This window comes from Patagioenas fasciata, chromosome 21 (genome assembly GCF_037038585.1).
Source record: "Patagioenas fasciata isolate bPatFas1 chromosome 21, bPatFas1.hap1, whole genome shotgun sequence".
NCBI classification, from domain to species: domain Eukaryota; kingdom Metazoa; phylum Chordata; class Aves; order Columbiformes; family Columbidae; genus Patagioenas; species Patagioenas fasciata.
In genome coordinates this window covers 3,865,591-3,884,604 of record NC_092540.1, presented here as the reverse complement: position 1 = coordinate 3,884,604, position 19,014 = coordinate 3,865,591, and the positions used below count along the sequence as shown (strand labels likewise).

Here is a 19,014-nt window from a genome sequence, read left to right as displayed (position 1 = left end):
GCTGTGTCCGGGCAGCAGCCGCCGTCCCCGGTGCCGCCCCCCGGTCGCCCCCGCCCGGCTCCGCTCCGCTCCCCGCCCCGCGGGTGGGGCGCTCGCATGGCGGGGCCGCGCTGAGCGGGGCCATGGACCAGCACCTGCGCCGCCTCAAGCAGGAGCTGGTAAGGGCTCGGAGGGGATGGGGAGGGGGTCGGAGGGTCAGGCTGGGGTCCCCGCACCCCCACCCGGGGCTCGACCCGCGGTGGCTGCGCGGGGCGCGGAGCCGGAGCTCCGCGGGGCTTGGCGCTTTGTGGGGGGAAGCAGCCGCGGGGAAAGGCGGCGGGGGAGCCCGCGGGATTCGGGGGGGCAGTTACCGGCAGCCTGCAGCCGGCCCGGGAAACTCGGGGTCCCCACGCTCCTTGTGCATCGCCGGGATGCCGGCGGGTCGGATGCCGCTGGTGCTTCGGTCTGCGAGAGCGAAACGCAGCGCACGGGGGGGACCTGGGGGTGTGCAGAGGCTTTAAAGAAAAGATAGCAGCATAGATCAGAAAGCAAAGAAACATAGATCAGGAAACAGAGAAACATTTGTACAAATCTCTGTTAAGAATAAGTTTACGGGAATCAAGGGAGTGTGCGCTCGCCACCTCCAATCCTCTCTGAAAATACTTCTTCTTTAATAGGAAACCCTTTGTCATAAATCACCGCTGTTTTCTCCCCGCTCCCGCTCCTGTTCAGATGTAACCTCACTCCCTGAACTTGCTTGGGCTTGTCCATGAGCCTGAAGGTGCTGTTGGTACAGCAGGGCTTGCTAGGGCTGGGTTGGTGGCAAGAACCGATACTTTCCAAAATTGGGCTCCAGTGCTGGGTAGTTCTGTCTGGGAAGTTGAGCATTGTTCAAATAAATAGATAATGAGAACAAAAGGGGAAGACGAGGCAGAGCAAAAACGGGTGGGTGAAGTTTCCAAATGCACGAAAGCTTGACAGTTTTGGACTTACTAGGATGTTGATTTCAGCTGGTATTTGTGCAAGCTGGAGTTCTGCAAAATGGGCTTCTAGACAGTACTGCTCTCCTACCTGGGTTATGGGAAGCGTTTCGCATGTAAGCGACACCATTTGAGTCAAACCCGCAAAGTTCCAGCTGTACCCAGGGCCTGGCGGTGGCGTGGGGACAGTGGGTCCGGCAGATGGGACGCGGGTTGGGAAACACGGGCTTGGGCAGCAGCGCGGTGCCCTGGGCACATCTGGCAGCAGACGGTGACATTTAACCCGCTGGCATTACCCGTGTTGCCCTTGTAAACAGAGGAGCTGCAAGACAAACTAAACCAAAGGAAAATGAGAGTCACTGGTGTTCTGTACACTGGGCGTGATGAATGAAATGCAAAGTGTAAACCGGGACACGTACAGTGTGATCTTTAAAATCTGTATAAATTGGAAGGTGAGATGGGTAAAAGAGTAACTTTCAGAAGAGCATGCTTAGAGTAAGGTTCCTAAATCAGTGTTTTATCTCCTAGACAAATCAGTTTCATTATCTGAGTAGTGTTTTCTTATAGAAGCCTAAACATTGCACCTTTATTTGTGAGTCAGAAAAGTGCTTATCTTGTAGCACACAACAGAACTTCTGAAGAATGTGAATGTATTCAACAGGAATGCGGATCTCTCACATTTAGTATGAAAAGCAAAAAATACTTAAAATGAGAAAATTCTGGCTTTGTTCATACCCTTGCTATAATGCAGTAATAGTTTCTTTTTGTTAATTGTAAAAATGCAACAATTTTGTTATATTAATACACCAAGACCTTAGCCTGGCAAATATTTCTGTATATGCTTGGCTTAAAAACCTGGGCAAGGGCAGTTGTCACCTTCAATAGGACTAACTTGTGACTCCACCAAAAGTAGCCTAGATCTTCACACATTTGGGTTTTACTAGCCCCATTCTTTCCCCTCAAACCCCTAATTTTTGTTACTTAAAACTTATGTGGACAAGAGATTCTCGGGGTATCGGGGCGCAGCCTTGGGGCTGTTGTGAGCACAGCCGTGCCAGGACAGCCTGCAGGGTGACAATGACAGCTGGAGGGACACACATCATTGGAAACAATTCCTTTCATCAGCAACTCAAGCGAGCTGCAGATTGCGTTTAGCGAAGGTAGGAGGACGGTATTCGTTAAAATAACCATTAATAATTATCCTGGGCATTAACAGCTTTTAAAAATCAGTATTGTCAAGATAGCCTGGAATTAAAATAGAGGAATGTTTCTCTAAAGAGCAGCACGATAGACAGCTGGGACCATCTGCATTGAGTGGTGAGTGGGAACTGAACCTCTTGGCCCCGCTTCTTTACCACTTTCTTCATTACTGGGCAGGTCATGCATCCAGATGTTAAACTCACCATAACCAAGAATCATGCGGGAGGAATGGTGGGAAGGACTTGGCCAGATGGAGACAATGAGCCACCTTGTGTGTAGCTGATCAGGAGCCTCAGTTCCAGGGCATCGTTGTGAATTTAGAAACACATGGGGTGGCAAAGATTTCTGTAGATCTGGGAAGGGGCAGTTGTCACCTTCAATGTGACTTAAGTAGCCTTTGGCTGGTTCTGAGGAGGGAATTTTCTCAAAAAAGAGCGGATGTTGGCACGGCTCCCAGTTCCCAAGGAAAGGTGCAACCCTATCCCCCACCAGCGTGGGATTCGAGGATTCTTTCTCCTGCTTTGTGTGTTAAAAACGTATTTAAATAATTGCATGCTCGGTTTGGGCTGCTGCTGTGCCCCAGCATCTTATGCGCTGAGATCACAGCGGGCTTTGCCAGACAAGTCCCCGATGAGCGTGGTGCCGGGCGTGCTCGCACCCGTTTCCCTGGGAAGGCTCTGCCATGGCTCCCAAACACGAATCCGACCCATTTCACTCAATGAGAGCTCTCCCGTTCCAGTCGCGTGTTTTCCACCGTAAGCCGATAGCTTCTGGCATGTGTGGTGTCCCTTTGATTGGAATTCATTCAGAAGCTTCCACATGCAAATGTTTCAGAGTTGGGACAGCCCCAGCTGACACAGCCACTCATCCCACCCGGCTGCTCGGATCTCGGATCCATCGCCCTCATCCCCAGCCTGGGGAGCAGTTTTGGCCAAGCTGGCCCAGCACCTCAACCTCTGCGTGCAGGAAATACAGAAGACTTTGTTCACCTCCTCTGGAAAGGCTCTGGATATTTGTGGATGCAATGTGGTTTGTGAGAATATGCAGGGCTGGTGTTGGAGTAAGTTGTGTTTCTCCACTCCTTCAGTTGTGAAATACGCTTGCGAATCTTCCGTTAACGCAATTAATCCCGATGCTAAAAGTCCTCTTGACTTTATCAGCTGGATTCGGAGCCTGCAAACATCATTCTGAGGCACAGAAATACGACGTCTGCTTTCCGAGTTACAGAATGTTATCTCAGCTGAAAGATCAGATTTAACAAGAATTGTCTTGCTTGGGGATTAGCGGAGGGAAATTTCATTTCCGTGTCTCACGCTGCAGATGGCTTTACCTCCGTAAAATTTCTGACACAGGCATAGTTTGCATTTATACAGAGTAACATCAGTATACCTACCATGGGACTGGGGTTCAAGGCTCTTCTGCAATATGAATAAATCACCTAATATCTAGCTAGGGACTGGCGAGTTCGTGGGGCAGATTTATCTCGCACTTGGGGTTTGCATGGCTGGAACAGGCGAGGGGTCACACTCAAGTTAGCTGTGGTCTTTGCTTTGCTTTGCATGTTTTGGTCTTTCTTGAGGAATCCAGGGTGTTTCTGAGCTTTCTGTTGCCTTTTTTTCTAGGAGGAAAGGTACTAAAGTAGATATTTAAAACAAACCCCACTGCTCCGGCTTGAACTTTTGAATGTTCTCCCTGCACATTCATCATAAACCCATCACATTATTGAGTTTGATAGAGTCTGACTCGCTTCTTACATTAATTCATGTCCTGGTAGACAATGTTTCTTGCTATGAATATCTTGCAGGAATAGAACATTTGATCTGAGTGAAAAATACAACCAATTATTTTTACCCTTTGTCTCACACTCACTGTTCCGTTAACCGTGTCGTGCTCGAAGAGGAGCCCGCTGCATTTTCATTACCGTTATTTCTGAAGGAGCAGCTCTTGTGATTCGCAGTGGAGTCGACATAAATGACAGAGCTCAAGGGCTAACGTCACCGCTCACAGCTCTGATGGGTGGAACACACAGCTCTGTTGGCACCTCTGCTGATAAAATGGTGCCTTTGAGTGAGATAATGCTGGAAATTTGGGTGGTTATAGCAGAATCTCGTTCCTTGGCGTTGCCTTAAGGGAAGGTGCAAAGCGGTAACTTGACGGCGCATGTCCTGTCACATCTAACCCGCGGAGAGAAAAAGCCACCACGGGCTTTGTCCGCTTGCTTATTTCCAGAGAACATTCCTAAAAATGATGGTGGATTGTTTGAGACTCCCAGCTACACGTTAAAGACCAGACCCCCCGTAGTGAACCAAACCACTGAGCTAAAAACCAACGCATCATTTTCAATGGTCGGTCTGTACGTGGCGGTTTGTGGTCTCTCTTATCCCTGGGTTGTGAGTCAAAGTCTGAAGGTTGGAGCTCTTTTTAGTCCGTTTGTTTCCTGGTTGTAGAGAATTGATTCCCTATTTTGCCTTTAAACCCAGCAAGTGCGATTGGGAAGCACGGAACGATATCATCGCTAGGGCAAGTAAGGTAATTGAGTAAGGACGATGGTTAATTGAGTGATGTGAACCATGTCTTTCGTGGTTAACACCTGTTTAAGATCTATTCAAGCTATCAGGGGGAAGAAAAAGTCTTTGGTAAAGTTTCAGCATCCTTCCTCTTTCAGATAAATCGTGAGCTCACAGTTAACATCCTCATTTACACCTAAAACACTCTGGAAAGACAAGAGGTAAAAAAGAGACTTGAAATTCTTGTGATAAAACCAATAAGGGCAAAAAGAAGATTGCGAGCCTTGGCATCCATCAAGAGAAGGAAAAGGAAGGTGCAACATGAAGCTGGAGAGCAGCTCTGTGAGCTCCCAAGAGTCGTGCCCGGCCACAACCGCTGGCGTGTTGAAGATTAATCTAGTTAGTGACCCAAAGGAAAACAGAGAAACAATATGATCAGCTCAGCAGTTCTAAAATAATTTAGGTCTGTATTATGTCATCCTCTTTAAATACCAATTGTTTGCTGCTGGTTCTGTTGCCTATCAGCACTATTATTAAGAGCTGCCATTTGCCATTTGTGCTTTCCTGCCCTCTCTGCAATAACTTCCTCTGGTTGCCTTTCTTCTACCCAAGAGCTGGACATCTGTCTTCCTCCTCGTTAGGACAGACACACTCGGAGCTCTTCAGTTCTCTGTGCGCGGCTGAAAGCTCTGGGGTGTTTGCTGGGCTTTTCCTTTCCTCCCGTCCGCAGCCCTGGGCTGGCCAGATGTGCGGATGGGCTGGGAATCCAGCTGTGCCTCAGGGGATGGCTGGGAGCGGAATTCCGAGAACTCGGTGAAGGGAGATGCTAATGGGAAAACATCGCTTCCCAAAGCGAGCTAAAAGAGTTACTTATTTCCCCATGAAGTGACAAGGAAAGCGTCTTTTATTTGTACGTCTCAGGTATTTGGTGTTGAATTTGATAAAATGCCAGTAGCTGCTGAGGATGTTCCTTGGGGCAAGTTGTCCCCCTGCTGTGTTAATCAGCGGTGGAGGATCATTGATTTATAAACTGTGTAAACCAACTGTGGCTCTAGTTCTGGGAATAAGTATTTTGAGGAAATCATTCAAAAGGTACAGCTTCCAAAGTGATTGATGCCTTTGCTACTCAGAACGGTAGATTTACAATGTAAAGAAAGAAAAATATCCGTATTTGAACTCTGCCAGTTTTGCAAGACGCTCAGCGTTTGTCATTCATTTGTTTGTCATTCGTTTTCCCGCCTCACGCTGGATATTCCTTGAGGATCATTCGAAAGTGCTTGAAAAGCTTTTGAATTTCGCACTTCAATTTTCAGCGTTACCGTAGTTTAAACAGCTTTGCTTTGGAGAAGCCTTTAGCCAGAGCCGCCTTGTTCTTGCCTTCCCAGGAGGATTGATCTGGAGGTAATACCTTATTGCTGGAGAAATAAACATTTAGCATCACACGCCGAATCCCACACGCGTCACAACCGCGCTCGGCCCTGCGCGTACTTGTCTTGCTATAAAAGGCACCTTGTGTTGGCTTGTTCAGGATTAAACTAAGACCTTTTCATGCCAGTTCTTAGGGACCGCAGGAGTTTCAGGAATAATAATGAGATGCGATTTGCGGCATCTGATTTTTAGCTTTTACAGAGATATAATCTGCAAGTTGTCACGCTTCTAATTTGGTTTTTATTGGGAGCGGAGGTGCCACACAACCGCTTGTATCGAAGCACAAAACGTCTCAAATTAGACACCCAGAGTGCCTTGAAATGCTGATTTGTGCTCCCCAAGCAGAGACCCGCAGGTACGGGAAGGGGAGATGCTGATGTGCAAGGTCTGTGCCAGTGTTGCCGTGAAAGCCGTTTCCCCAGCACAACCGAGCGTGGGGCTGATTCAACAGCGGGTTTGGGATTTATAGCTCACGAACATGCACAAGACACAACATCTCCCAATACCCCGTGGTGGCTGGGTTTACATAATGTCACTTGCATAACCCCAGCAAGGACTGTCAGGGTCTTTCTCCGTGCCAAATTCAGGCTCTCTGGGGTTTTGTGTCACAATCACGCTCTGTTTGAAATTGCACTTCAGCTCATCACAAATTCCAGTTCCTTCTGCGTGAAGCGCGTGACCGCGGAGCCAGCGGCGCTGCAAGGGTTGTCCCTTCGGCCTCGCGTTCCCGTCCCCTCGCAGTCACAGCAGCTGTTGGACTCCCGGCCCAATCTGCTGGATTATTCGCAGAAACTCTTATTTCCCCTCTCACAGTTCCATCCTGAACCTTTGCCAGGGTGACAATCTCTCTTCTGCGGGAGATTGTTCCTTTTCTGGAGTCTCAGAGGATCCAATCTGATCTTGAGAGCACTGAGATCTTCTTGGCAAAAAGGAGGAAAAGGAGAGAGTTGCTTGTCTTTTTTCCTCCTGCAGAGTTTTCTCTCCAGGGTGAGTCCTCTTAATTACCACAGGGTAATTACTAATGGATGAAATCCAAGCCCCTGCAGACTGTTGGGTCACCAGTCGGTGACTTCACTCTGGGCTGGGTTTCACCCACTCCTCAGTTCTGTAAAACAGACACCACAAAGCACAAGAGATAAAGCAGAGGGCTTGGTTTGCTTTGGTTTGGGGTGGTTTTTTGTTTGTTTCGGTTTTTTTAACTTGCACAACCCCAAATTTTAGCACTGTTTGTAAGCAGAGCCAAAAGCTCCAGGATCTTTAAAACTCTCTTGCCGATGGTGACATTCGTGTTGCCAGATGGACACTGGGGCAGGATTTGTCCCTACCCAGAGCAGGTCCCTAAAACCAGACATCCCCAAAATGCCCGTTTCTCCCCCTCTGCAGCAACAGGGACGGCTCAGCCCAGTGGAGAAGCATCCAAACCTCATAGTCATTTATGGGAAAGCGTTTCCACGGATGAAAACATCTCCAGCTCCTTCTCAGTGGCTCGGGCTGGTGCCGGTGCCAGGTTTGGCAGAAGAAGCTCATTCGTTCAGAAGGAAAAACGCTGGAGCGTGAGCTTATGGCGCTCAGGTCTTGTCTGGAGGAGACTGGATCTGCCTGTGAGAAACAACCCCACCGACAATGACATTTTAATGCTTAATAGAGCCGTGCCGGATGAGGCACGCACTGTAACGATCCCACCCATCACGGGGGAGTTAATTGAAGCAAGGTGGATCCTGAGGGTTTGCCCAGCACAATCAGTGCCGCCGGACCCCGGTTACTCCCCGCGGTCACCGTGCTGCGCCGGCCGGGGGATTTGGCACAAAGCAGCCAATGAGGGGCCAAGCTGGCTCCAAATCCAGCTTCTTGCAAAGCCCCAGATAAAGCAGACTACCATTAATAAGGCGAGAAAGGTTAGGACGAGAAGCATTACGGCAAATCTGGAGAGGTAAGGTGATAGTTTTGTCTGAGGCTTGGAGAGCATATGGCCCTGGGTTTTGTGCAGGAGCTCAGTTGGTCTGTAAGCAGGGTGTTATTTGCATGTCTGCAGAAGTAGAGGTTTATTTGCTGGCATTAAAAAATTAGATAGCTGGAGACACTCGATAGTGCACTCAGGAAGATAAACACAGATTTTCATAGCTTGCGTGCTCATTCCGGGTGATAAATAAGTGTCTTGCGAGCGAAGCTCTGAAAAATCATCATAATCTGCTGGCGAGTTTAAGGTTCTGGGTTTTGGAATGGAGATTTGTGGTCAGAAACTGTTAAGGAGTTTTCCACTTATGGAGACAGATTGTTAGGGGATGCGATTTTTCAATGACTGCTCAGATCCACAGACGGAAATGGAAACAGAGCAAGTAATTGAACTGACGTAGTTAAAAACGAGGGAGATGTAGAAAAGTAAAGCTTGATAATGCAAGGCTGAGCATGAGAGAGAGATCTATTGCCGCACAAAAATTGGGACGAGCCTTTAAAACTGTTTATGACGGCGTAGGCTGAAGCTTTTCCTAGACAGTGTTAATCTGTTTTGCAAACCACCTTACATCAGTGTGACATGTCTGCACCCCAGCCCTGCCATCCCCTGCTGTTCCTCCCTCTCCTTCCCATTCCCCCTCCCCGCTATTAGAACAGAAACCAAGTGGCAGCTGTTGGAAAGTATAGCCCATTTGTTTTATGATGCCGCTTTGGGAATATGATCCAGATCCTACACGATAGAGAGAAAGCAACAGAGCAAAAGAGAAGAAGGGGGAGTTTGGAAGCTCTGGAAAACAACTCGCTTATTTTAAGTCTAGTGTAGAAAGTTAAATCTTCATAGCAAGGTTCAGGGATAAAGCAGAACTGCTAGCTTGGGAATCAAGGAGACTGCTGGTTTAATGTAAGTAGTTTTAGCACTTTGCATTGCTTCGTACAAAATTTCAAGCACATTGAAATGTCTTTGATTGTCCTCTACTGAAAGGTGCCTGTAACGGGGTTATTAAGATCTGGAGACACGTTCTATAGTAACAATGCGGATCTTATTGGGGTTTATTTTTAATTTACTTTAGCACTGCGGGTAAAGAAAGAGGATGGAAGGCACTTCTGTTTGTTATTCTGACTCCTGATTTTGGTTAGTTACAGGGCACAAAAGACAAAAGCAGAAGAATATGCTGGAACTGGCAGCAGCCAAAACCATTCATAGTTCTGCACCTTGGGTTCCTGCCAAGCAATTAAAGGAAACTCATACTACTTATTTTTGTTGTCAGGTCAAAAAAACCTCCACTCCTTCTGTCAGCTCCTCTTATTCCTAGGTGGAAACTCCTAGAACAATCTAAGGACAATCCAACTGCTGTTGCATGAAATGGATGTAGCACAGGTAGGATGCATCTGATGTGTAGTGAGTAGGAAGAGGTGATGCTGCAGAAAGCTGCTCAGCCCAGCTCTCCTGCTCTTTGGGGACGCTGACCCGCTGTCTGGCTCTTTTCTCCACAGCTCTCCATGAAGGAGGTCGGGGACGGGCTGCACGAGCAGATGAACTGCATGATGGGCGCCCTGCAGGAGCTGAAACTCCTCCAGGTGCAGACAGCTTTGGAGCAGTTGGACATCTCGGGGAGCCAAGGCGCCGTTCCTGGCACCGGGCAGCACCGGTGCTGCCGAAGCGGCAGAGATGAGCCCGGGGGCCGGCAGGATGAGGCATCGCTGGAGGAGCACGGCCCCGCATCCCTCTTGTGTGCCGGGCCACGGCCGGTGGGTTCGTCCCATCCCGCTGCGCTCCCCGAGCGCTCCCACCTTGGGGACACCCCGTCCTCCTTCAGGAGTGTCTGCGGTGAGGGTGTTTGTCACCCAAAAGGACATCCCTCCGCTTCCAGAGGGGAGCACGTCCGCCCGAGGACACTGGAGCCCAGCAGCCAGGGCACAGCTGGGGGGTGGCTGTCGTGCCAGGAGTGCCCGGGGTGTGACGATGGCCACGACTGGACATCGTCCCTTATGTCCCAGAGCAGGAATCGGCAGCCGCTGGTCCTCGGGGATAACATCTTTGCAGACTTGGTTGGGAACTGGTTGGATCTGCCTGAGCTGGATAAGAAGGGGGAGAAGAGCGAGGGGTCCCTGTCCACGAGCAGATCCCAGGAGCTCTGCAGGAAGTTCTCCCTCACGGCCAACATCTTCAAGAAGTTCCTGCGGAGCGTTCGGCCAGACCGAGACAGGCTGCTCAAGGAGAAACCTTGCTGGCTTCCGCCTGAAGACAAACAGCCCGAAATTTCCAAGAGACCCAAAAAGATGAACAAACTCAAGGGGACATTTTACTTCCCACTTCACGGGAACATCCAGAGCCACCACAGTAAAGCAGAGAGGTGCCCGAAGGTGGAAAGCAACAGCGACAAAGCCAAACCTGGCACTAAGAAGGTCCACGAGACCATAGACTACACCCAGTCTGGCTTTGACATCAATACAGCTGTTTGGGTCTGAGTTTGTCTGTGTCCTCAGCTCTGTCGAGCATCTCACACCAGAGAGGAGCTGGAGGCCATATCCTTCTTTTCAGGAGACCTCTAAGCTCTGGACCGAGGTGCAAGACATGTTGTTGGCTTTGGTTACCTGCCAGGAGCTTCTTCCACCTGGGGAGGCTCTATGGGGACCGATATTTGCAAAATCAATCAGAATCTTCAGCAGCTTTAGAGTTGCCACCAGCTCCTGGAGCCTGGTTTACAACAGCCGCTTCAGGCCCATTGCGACAGCTGCAGCACGAAATTCACTGTGTGCATGTGTGTGTATGAGTGTGCAAATATATAGTTTTTTAAGAAAACTCTATTCCTGCTTGTGTGCACTTCAACTGGGTTAAAAGCCAGGCAGTTCAAGCGTTGTACCTGAGGCACTTGTTATTTAAATTGAAAGAAATAAGTTTGAATTTATAAGACTTGAACAATTGCCAAGGGGAGGGGTGTTGAACCCCAACTTTGTTGCATTTCAGCTGTGGGGTTTTCCCCCTAAACTGCATCTCTGCCATGCTCCCAGCATCTCTCCTTCCCCCGCCAGTTAAACCAGCAGGACAAAAGGCTCCTTTTGTACAAGTTTCTGACCCTCAAGCTCTCAGCAGGTTTTGCTTCTCTCCCCACTGGTCACACCAGATGCAATGTCACAAAAACCTATTGTTGAGGATGCACTGAGATACAAAGTTGCAACAGATGTTTATTGTTGTTTTCTCCCCTATTGCTGTTGTGTACAAACTTTCTCTTGACAGAACCAAGTTCTCCAGTGTCCAGCACTCCAAGAGTTACCAATAAAGTGGCATCAGCCTCCACACGCCTTGGGGCCATCTCCGTCCGGGGCCACCCTCAGTCCTGCTTTTCACCATCACAAAAACCCGGCTGAGCAAGAACAAAAGTCTCAGCTGGGGGGTCAGAGCCAGGGCTGGGAATGCGGGCGGGTTGTGTTCCAGCCGGGGACCGGGGAGTTTGGGGAGCGGCCAGGAGAGTTTCCATTCCAGGAGAAATTAGAGATCGCAGCTGCAGACAGAGGTCCCTGCCAGGGTCCCACCACGACCCCGACAGCCTTTGGGTGTCACTCCATGTCCATCTTCTTCCCCCAGCACAGGGAAAGGCAGAGGGAGAAACTGCTGCAGTGGGAAGGGGCTCAGAGCCATGCAGCCCCCAGCCCATGGAGGGGATCCTGCCACGTCCTCTCCTCATTGTCCCCAGGAGTTAATTGTGATGGAGCCGAGTCCCCATAGCCCCAGCACATCGCAGTCACATTGCTGCCCCGTTTCCATTAGCCGGGACTCTCACCAGATGCTCCGTGTGCGCCGCAGTGTTGTGTTGCAAAAACCTGTTCCTCTCACTCCAAGTTTAGGAAGGGTTGATGTGCAAGCAGGAGTATTTTTTTTTTCTTTTAAACATGCAATTCTATTCCTGTTGTAACTTCCCAAGGCAGAGAGGTCAGCGGAACACAGGCACGGAGGGAGAGGGTTTTTTTCCCCTGGCAAATTAAATATAGGCACAAGACAAGCCCTGTTTCTGCCCATACAAGGAGAGGAGTGGGTCAGCATCTGCAGGCTGCGCTCAGCACTTTTTCAGGAACCCGAGTTGCAAGCAAGTTGTTTTCCCCCTTTCTTCATTTCTCTGAACGCCAAAAGGCTGTTTCTAAAGCACTCGGTTTTCTTCCTCTTTTATCAGTAATTCATCCTGTTTGTTACAAACCCACCCTCCCAGCTCCCACCAACCTTTCCGCAAAGAAAGAGTTTTCTACGAGCAGCAGCACAATAGAAAGAGCAGCAGCTTTTCCTGCACCAGCCTTAGTCTCTGGAGACTGTGTCCTCACCCCAGGGTGTCCATGCGGGGGACCCAGCCAGGCTGGCACAGCAGCACGGTGACACCAGCCTGTGTCACCCCAACGAGCACATCCCAGCCATACCACCAGAAGAGAAGGATGCTGGGTGGGGAGAAGCTCTAGGGAGCTAAACACCCACACCAGGGGCTTTTTAAGCTCGTCAGGAACATTGATGCTGATTGTGATTGCCCTCAGCTGGGCTGCGGGGTGGGCGACAGGTGGGGGTCAGGCTGAGCGCGGTGGGGACAGGGACACGGCAACACTTTAGCCGAGAGGTGACAGGGACATTTCCACAGGTGGTTACCTCTCCAAGGCCGTGTATTATCCAGCAAACAGGACGTGTTGATGGCGACATTTGGAGCGTAAAATGTGCATCGGGAACCTACTCCATGGGAAAAGCGGTTCTGGAGGATTTGCCTCCATTTCCACCCCTGTAAAACCCGTGCAAACCCCAGCGTTTAAACTCCAACCCGCTTTCCCAGCACACATGGTCATTGCAAACGCTGGATCCCCCGCCCCAGCAGCTGTCGCGGTGCTGCTCCCCCCATCTACGGGGCCTCATGAGGAGCCGACGGGGAGTTTGTCCCGAGGACAAGCGCTTCTGGCCCCGCGCGCTCCGACAGCTGCCGGGTCATCCTGCCCATGCACGCACGTCAGCCGCCGAGCCCAGCCTTTCTGTCCCTGCCCGGGGGAAGCGCTATTGTGTGGAGTTGCACGTGGGAAGGGCAGTGCTTGGCCCCAGCTGCCGCCCACGTGTTCCTTTCCCACCCCAAAAAATCGCTCCCGCTGCACACACCGCTCCGCCCTCCGCTCCGGGGACCACGATGGGTGAACACCGGCCTGTTTGCTTAATTTCTTCCTTTTCCAAAGGAACAGATCCCTACCAGGGCACCGTGCACTGACCACATGCCCAATGTAGCTTCAATGTTCTCTCTGCCTCTTAAGTGTGTTTTCAAAGGATGCTTTGCGTCAAAATGGGATTTTCCGGGGTGTTTGCAGTGACAAATTCAGTGTGACCTTGGCTTCAAACAGTCATTTGAAAAATGCAAGTAAATGTAGCTGCATCTCAAAGTTCTTAAGAGAAAAACATATTTAATATGCATTCTTTAAGACGCATTCAAATAATACAGAATATCAGCCAAGCCAGACATCCTACCTAATTTAGTCTCCAGAGCAGGATCTGCTAATAGATCAGGATAGGATTTGTGAATTACCATTTCACCTCTCCAGGGACTTCTGCAGAAATTATAATGGCTTTTTCTCCTCTTTTTTTCCATGAAACTGCCATGAAATAGTTCCCCATTATTAAGTATGAAACCTACCTAATTAGCACAATGACAGCCTTTAATGAGGCCCTGGCTGCGTTCTGCATCTGCGGTAGGAATGGTTAATACTGAACGCGGGACAATAATTATAGAAACACGTTCCCTCGTGGTCTTGCCCTGTGGAAGGCAAATGAAACTTGGGCATCCGGATTTATCAGAAATCCCTGTTCTTGGGGTATGTTAAGCCTTGATGGGATCAAGTGCGCCAGAGTTAATTTAACACCAATAATGTTCATTCGAACACCAGGGATTAATCACCCGGTGCCAGGGGAGATGCTGCTCGCTGTGCACGTGGGATGCGCAGCCGAGGCAGGAGGTGGTGCTGGGTGCTGGATCTGGCCCATACGGCTTAATGTATAGAGAGGATTTGGCTCTTAGCGTTAAGAGCGCTTTTCCAGGAGCTGCTCCTGACTGGGCTTTCCCTTCCCCACCAACAGAGATGCGGATACCCCGCTCTTCCAGATGGCCTCCAGAAGGCTCGCAAATGGGCCTGTAATTAAAAAGCCTTTATTTTCAAAACCATTTCACAGCTTATTCTTCCGACAATGGGATAGGGCTTCTTAGGCTAATGCTGGGCAAGAGGAAAGGAAAATACAGGCTGGCTGTTTGCTTTTCCCATTGACACGGGTTGTATTTACTATTTACCTGCTTGTGCCTTGCTGAGGCTCCCCATGGCCAGAGCTTGTCTCCCTTAACTCTGCTCAGCGGTCCCCGCTAACCATCCACTCTGATGTGCCTAACTAACCCGAAAGGCTTTCTGACTGGAGACTGGGCAAAATGAACCATTTCCCCTCAATTCCCCTCATACTGAGTCCGGCAGGAAAGAAACCAACTGCCGCATCCTTGCTGAAGTCAGATCTGTTTTATTCAAAGCCCAGCACTGATTTATTCACTCCAGCGCATTCCCAATCACCTTCACCATATTATCAATCAGCAGCAGAATCTCTCCTACTTCTTTAAGCAGCGTTTCTAAAACCGGGGCCACTTTCCTTTAGCATCTCTGCAGAATGAGGCTGTGTTTTCTTTCTCTTTTGTCCGAGATCATTTGTATCCACGTGGCATTTCTAATCAAGAAATGGTACTTTCTTCCAGCTGGCGGGGTGTCTTGTGCGCTGGTTTTAAAGCATGAATAAAAACCAGTTTTCATCGACAATTTGCCTCTGCCGAGGCCGGGCTGTGGTTCTATTCGGGGGTTGGTCTCGGTCGAGCGCTCGCCCTCTCCGGCCACTTCTCATCTGGGTGATTTTCGGGAGCGTTTCCTGCAATAACGGTATCGAGTAAAGTCCCTGAGCTGGGCTCAGATTTCTTGGCTTTCACTAAACAGGAAAGCGAAAAGAGGGAAAATCAATATCCCAGAAAGAAGAAACGCCTGATCCTGTGTCGGCCCCACCTTGGGCCGGCTGGAGGTCAATACAGAAAGCACTTCCCGACCTGCTATAAACAGCCTTAAATCCCACGGGAGCCAGCAGGACACAAGCTCCAGGACCCGGATGGGGGGCTGAGGGGTCCCTGCTCACCCTCCTCCATCCTTCACACCAAAGCCCACCCGGTCCTGGCACCGGCACGGGGACGCGGGGCTGGATGCGGCTGCAGCCTCGGTGCGGGAACAGAGGGAGTGACATTTCGAGCCTCGAGATAACGAACGTGACATTCTGTCAGGTTTAATTAGTCCCTTTGCTGGGCGGTGATGGCCGCGGGGAGACAGAGCCTGGCTGGGGGCTGGTGGGGACACAGGGGACACCGGGAGGAGACTCTGGGGCTCAGATAAGCTGTTGCCCAATGAAGCGGTTGCTTTATTCTTAAATGCATATGCTAACAGCGACCGCGCTGTGTAGTTAGTATAATTGGATCACAGAATCATTTTGGTTGCAAGAGACCCTCAAGATCGAGTCCAACCATTCCCCCACCCCTGTCCCTGCCCCATGTCCCTGAGAACCTCATGTCCGTCTGTCCAACCCTCCAGGGATGGTGACTCCAGCACTGCCCTGGGCAGCCTGTTCCAATGCCCCACAGCCCTTTGGGGAAGAAATTGTTCCCAATACCCAACCTCAACCTCCCCTGGTGCAACTTGAGGCCGTTTCCTCCGCTCCTGGCGCTTGTTCCTGGGGAGCAGAGCCCGACCCCCCGGCTCCAAGCTCCTTTCAGGCAGTTCAGAGCTCAGAAGGTCTCCCCTGGTCTCCTCCAGGCTCCCACACTGTGTTTTCTGTCCTCTATGGTCTGCAACAATCCTCTGGGGCTGAAAAAGCCTCTCAGAGGAGTGACCGTGTGTCTCCAGAGAGCAGGAACATTGCAGAGCATCTTTCACCTGTGCTCCGGACTGAAGGTTTGCAGCACCAGGTCGCTCTGACGGGCAGCATGAAATGAGGTCCCAGTTAACTGAGCATTTGGTAGCGGTGTTGCCAGCAGCGTGGGCAGAGGCTGTGGCGTAACATGGCGAAGAACAAGCTCTCTGAGCACACCCACCCTGCTAAACACATCCAGCTCAAGAGCAGCCGGGAAAAGTGTCCATGGACCTGGGGGACATGGTCTCTCCCTCACCCTTGAGAGGGCAAACGGAGCAGCTCAGCTCCCCAGAGCCACCACAACCCCTGTCCCTGCAGAGCGCAGATCACATAACCCCGCACGGCTCCGAGGATGCTGCTCGTGTTCGGTCCCGTTCGGGTGACTCAGCTGCCGCTCTCCCGAGCTGCCCGCGCAGACTTTCCCCCTCCTCATCTCCTCATTCTGTTCCAGACCAATTACTGGGAGTTTGCACCCAAAGGCAGCCAGCCAGGCGTTGGTGCACGCAGCTGCCTGATCTGCATGCGCCCATGCTAATTGTGTGCAAACCGCTCGTGCTCGGCTTTGTACCCAGTTTCCTGAGCCTGAATTGAGCTCTGCTTCTAAAAAGGAAGAGATCAGGTCCTCCGGATTAAAAAGAACTAAAGAGAGGGTCTTTCTATTTACTGCTCACCTGTGTTTTCAAATATTTCATTGATGTTAGCAACGGTATCTGAGCTTTTCACTGAATATAGATGTTACTTGGCTTTTTAAGGTGTCTCATAAGACGAAGGGAAACAAACACTCTACTTGCAGCTACAAACAGAGTCTTGGGAAATTCACTGTAGATAAGATGCATTGCCAGGAAAAGTCGAGCAAAAATCCCCCTTCTGCAGAGGTTTTACGGGACCTGTAAATCACTCTAAAGATGGACAGGATAAGACCCTCTCACCCTGCCTGTAAAACAGCAAAACAGCGGTTTTTACAAACACCCGGAGGGCGATTCCTCCGACCTCCCCGCCAACGGGCGCTGGTGTCACCCGGGCAGGAGGGACACGCGCCAAGAGCTCGATGGCGATGCTCCTGCCCTTTTTGTGCGCGTTTAAACCTCTTCTGGAACAACCTGTCACTCCTGCAGCACGTCAAAGGTACATCTCCCCCTGTCCCGACCTCAGGGGATTATGTTCCCAGCAGGGATTCAGGTTTTTTTGCTATAATATGATTTAATGTGACAAGTGGAATTAGATGTGACGCGTCTTTGCAACGATTCACTACCTTGGAAAAATCACAAACAAGCTGAAAAGGAAAAACAAACCAGAATGCATGGGCTCGCATCTCTTTGTACATCGCAGCTGGAAAAAATAAGCGCCAAGTTAAGGACTTCTCAGCGCTTCCTTTGGGAGACAGCAAAGTCATGAACACGATACTATAAATTAATTATTTAGATCCCAGCCCTGCAACGAGAGCCATCTGGCCAGATGCCTTTACCCTTATGGAGCCTCCTTGGAGCTGATAGCGCTGGAGCGACCTGTCCACGTGCATCTCTTAATGGCCTGAATCTTCAGTCCCTGCCCTGAAACGAGCAAAAATAGAACAAAAATTACCCTTAGCGCTTGGATCTGAGACACCTTGTTGCCTCTGGAATTAAGACAACGCGTTAAACCCGCAGAGCACGTGTGAATGTACATGTTTGTACACGGAGACCTTGGGTTCAGGCGGCTGGTCCAGCCTGAGCTCGCGCTGGTGCCGCTTGTCCTGCCCCACATCTGGGTTTAGGGGGTGGAAAAAGGGCTGGGCTGGGAGGCTGCTCTGAAATGGAGTTACCTGTGCTGGTACCTCTCCATTGTGCACATCAAGATTCATTCTCATTTCCGCTCCGTGGGGCCCTGTGTTTACAGTTCAGTTTGCCAGAGTGCGGCACCACATGAGACGTATTTTCGTTTGCCATGGTCTTCAATTAAAGTGGATAATCAACTCGATTTTCTCCGAGTTTCAGATGCTCAAGGGCTTCAATTACAGCATTGCCAGTGTCCCCCCGTATAACACAGGGACGGAGACTGACGTGAAGGAAAATCCCGTGGCTGGAAGAAGCACTGAAGGAAGCAGGGGGAGGCTTTGGAAATCCCAAAATACACCTAACAGGTCCCAGGATTTTTGCACGGCCATCAGCACAGCGAGGAGCCCTTTGCCAAGGAAGAGACTAGAGGGAAAGAGTTAAAAGCTGTCTCCAGGCAGGAGAACAAAAACGCTATTGCACTCATCTTGCTCGCTACGCTCATCTAATTATGTTATTTAACAGGATAACCTCTCATTGATTTTAATTACTCACATAATTTGGGAAGTAATTCACAGTACATCCCTGCAGGGCGCATGAGTCTGAGCTGGGAACAATGTGCTCGAGTCTTCCTGGCTCCAGGAAAGGAGAAGCGGGAAGGACGAGCCCCAGGCGGGCAGGGGGACGGGACCGCGCTGGTTCTGGACACCGGGCAAGATTCCTCCAGCTGGGCAGAGGCTTGGGGTGGTTTATTCACCAGCACTGGAGAGGTCAGGGAGACCGGGATCACAGAATCCCAGAATGTCAGGGGGTGGAAGGGACCTGTAAAGCTCATCCAGTGCAATCCCCCCATGGAGCAGGAACACCCAGCTGAGGTTCCACAGGAAGGTGTCCAGGCGGGTTTGAATGTCTGCAGAGAAGGAGACTCCACAACCTCCCTGGGCAGCCTGGGCCAGGCTCTGCCACCCTCACCAGGAACAAGTTTCTTCTCAGATTTAAATGGAACCTCCTGTGTTCCAGTTTGAACCCCTTGTCCTATCACTGGTTGTCACCGAGAAGAGCCTGGCTCCATCCTCCTGACACTGCCCGTTTCCATATTGATCCCCATGAATGAGTCCCCCCTCAGTCTCCTCTTCTCCAGCTCCAGAGCCCCAGCTCCCTCAGCCTTTCCTCACACGGGAGATGCTCCACTCCCTTCAGCATCTTGGTGGCTGCGCTGGACTCTCTCCAGCAGTTCCCTGTCCTTCTGGAACTGAGGGGCCACAACTGGACACAATATTCCAGGT

The 19,014-nt window shown here is 50.5% G+C and overlaps 1 protein-coding gene and 1 long non-coding RNA gene across 10 annotated transcripts; one reads left to right on the top strand and one right to left on the bottom strand.

Annotated features, from left to right (window-relative positions):
* INKA2 (inka box actin regulator 2) lies at nucleotides 1-11,345 on the top strand. 9 transcript variants are annotated; one of them, XM_071817596.1, is made up of 3 exons: nucleotides 109-158; nucleotides 9,316-9,425; nucleotides 9,542-11,345. In XM_071817596.1, exons 2-3 carry the CDS (start codon nucleotides 9,411-9,413, stop codon nucleotides 10,514-10,516), a joined length of 990 nt encoding a protein of 329 aa, XP_071673697.1. In that variant the 5' UTR covers nucleotides 109-158; nucleotides 9,316-9,410; the 3' UTR covers nucleotides 10,517-11,345. The 9 variants fall into 9 exon arrangements, with proteins under 9 accessions (XP_065710703.1, XP_071673697.1, XP_071673696.1 ...); XM_071817595.1 differs by having other exon boundaries at nucleotides 142-158; nucleotides 9,185-9,425; XM_065854633.2 differs by lacking the exon at nucleotides 109-158 and adding an exon at nucleotides 8,031-8,948 and having other exon boundaries at nucleotides 9,361-9,425.
* A 2,294-nt stretch (nucleotides 11,346-13,639) lies between these two features.
* LOC139829540 (uncharacterized) lies at nucleotides 13,640-18,476 on the bottom strand. The gene is made up of 3 exons (XR_011742054.1): nucleotides 17,779-18,476; nucleotides 17,443-17,527; nucleotides 13,640-14,954 (listed from the first exon to the last, which is right to left on the bottom strand). It is a non-coding gene; the product is annotated as an uncharacterized lncRNA (long non-coding RNA).
* Between the last annotated feature and the right edge of the window lie 538 nt (nucleotides 18,477-19,014).

Coding starts and splice junctions, on each gene's coding strand:
- INKA2 (XM_065854631.2), top strand. CDS start 123: ATGGACCAGCACCTGCGCCGCCTCAAGCAGGAGCTG. Junction 159..9,541: donor GCCGCCTCAAGCAGGAGCTG/GTAAGGGCTCGG, acceptor TTTTCTCCACAG/CTCTCCATGAAGGAGGTCGG.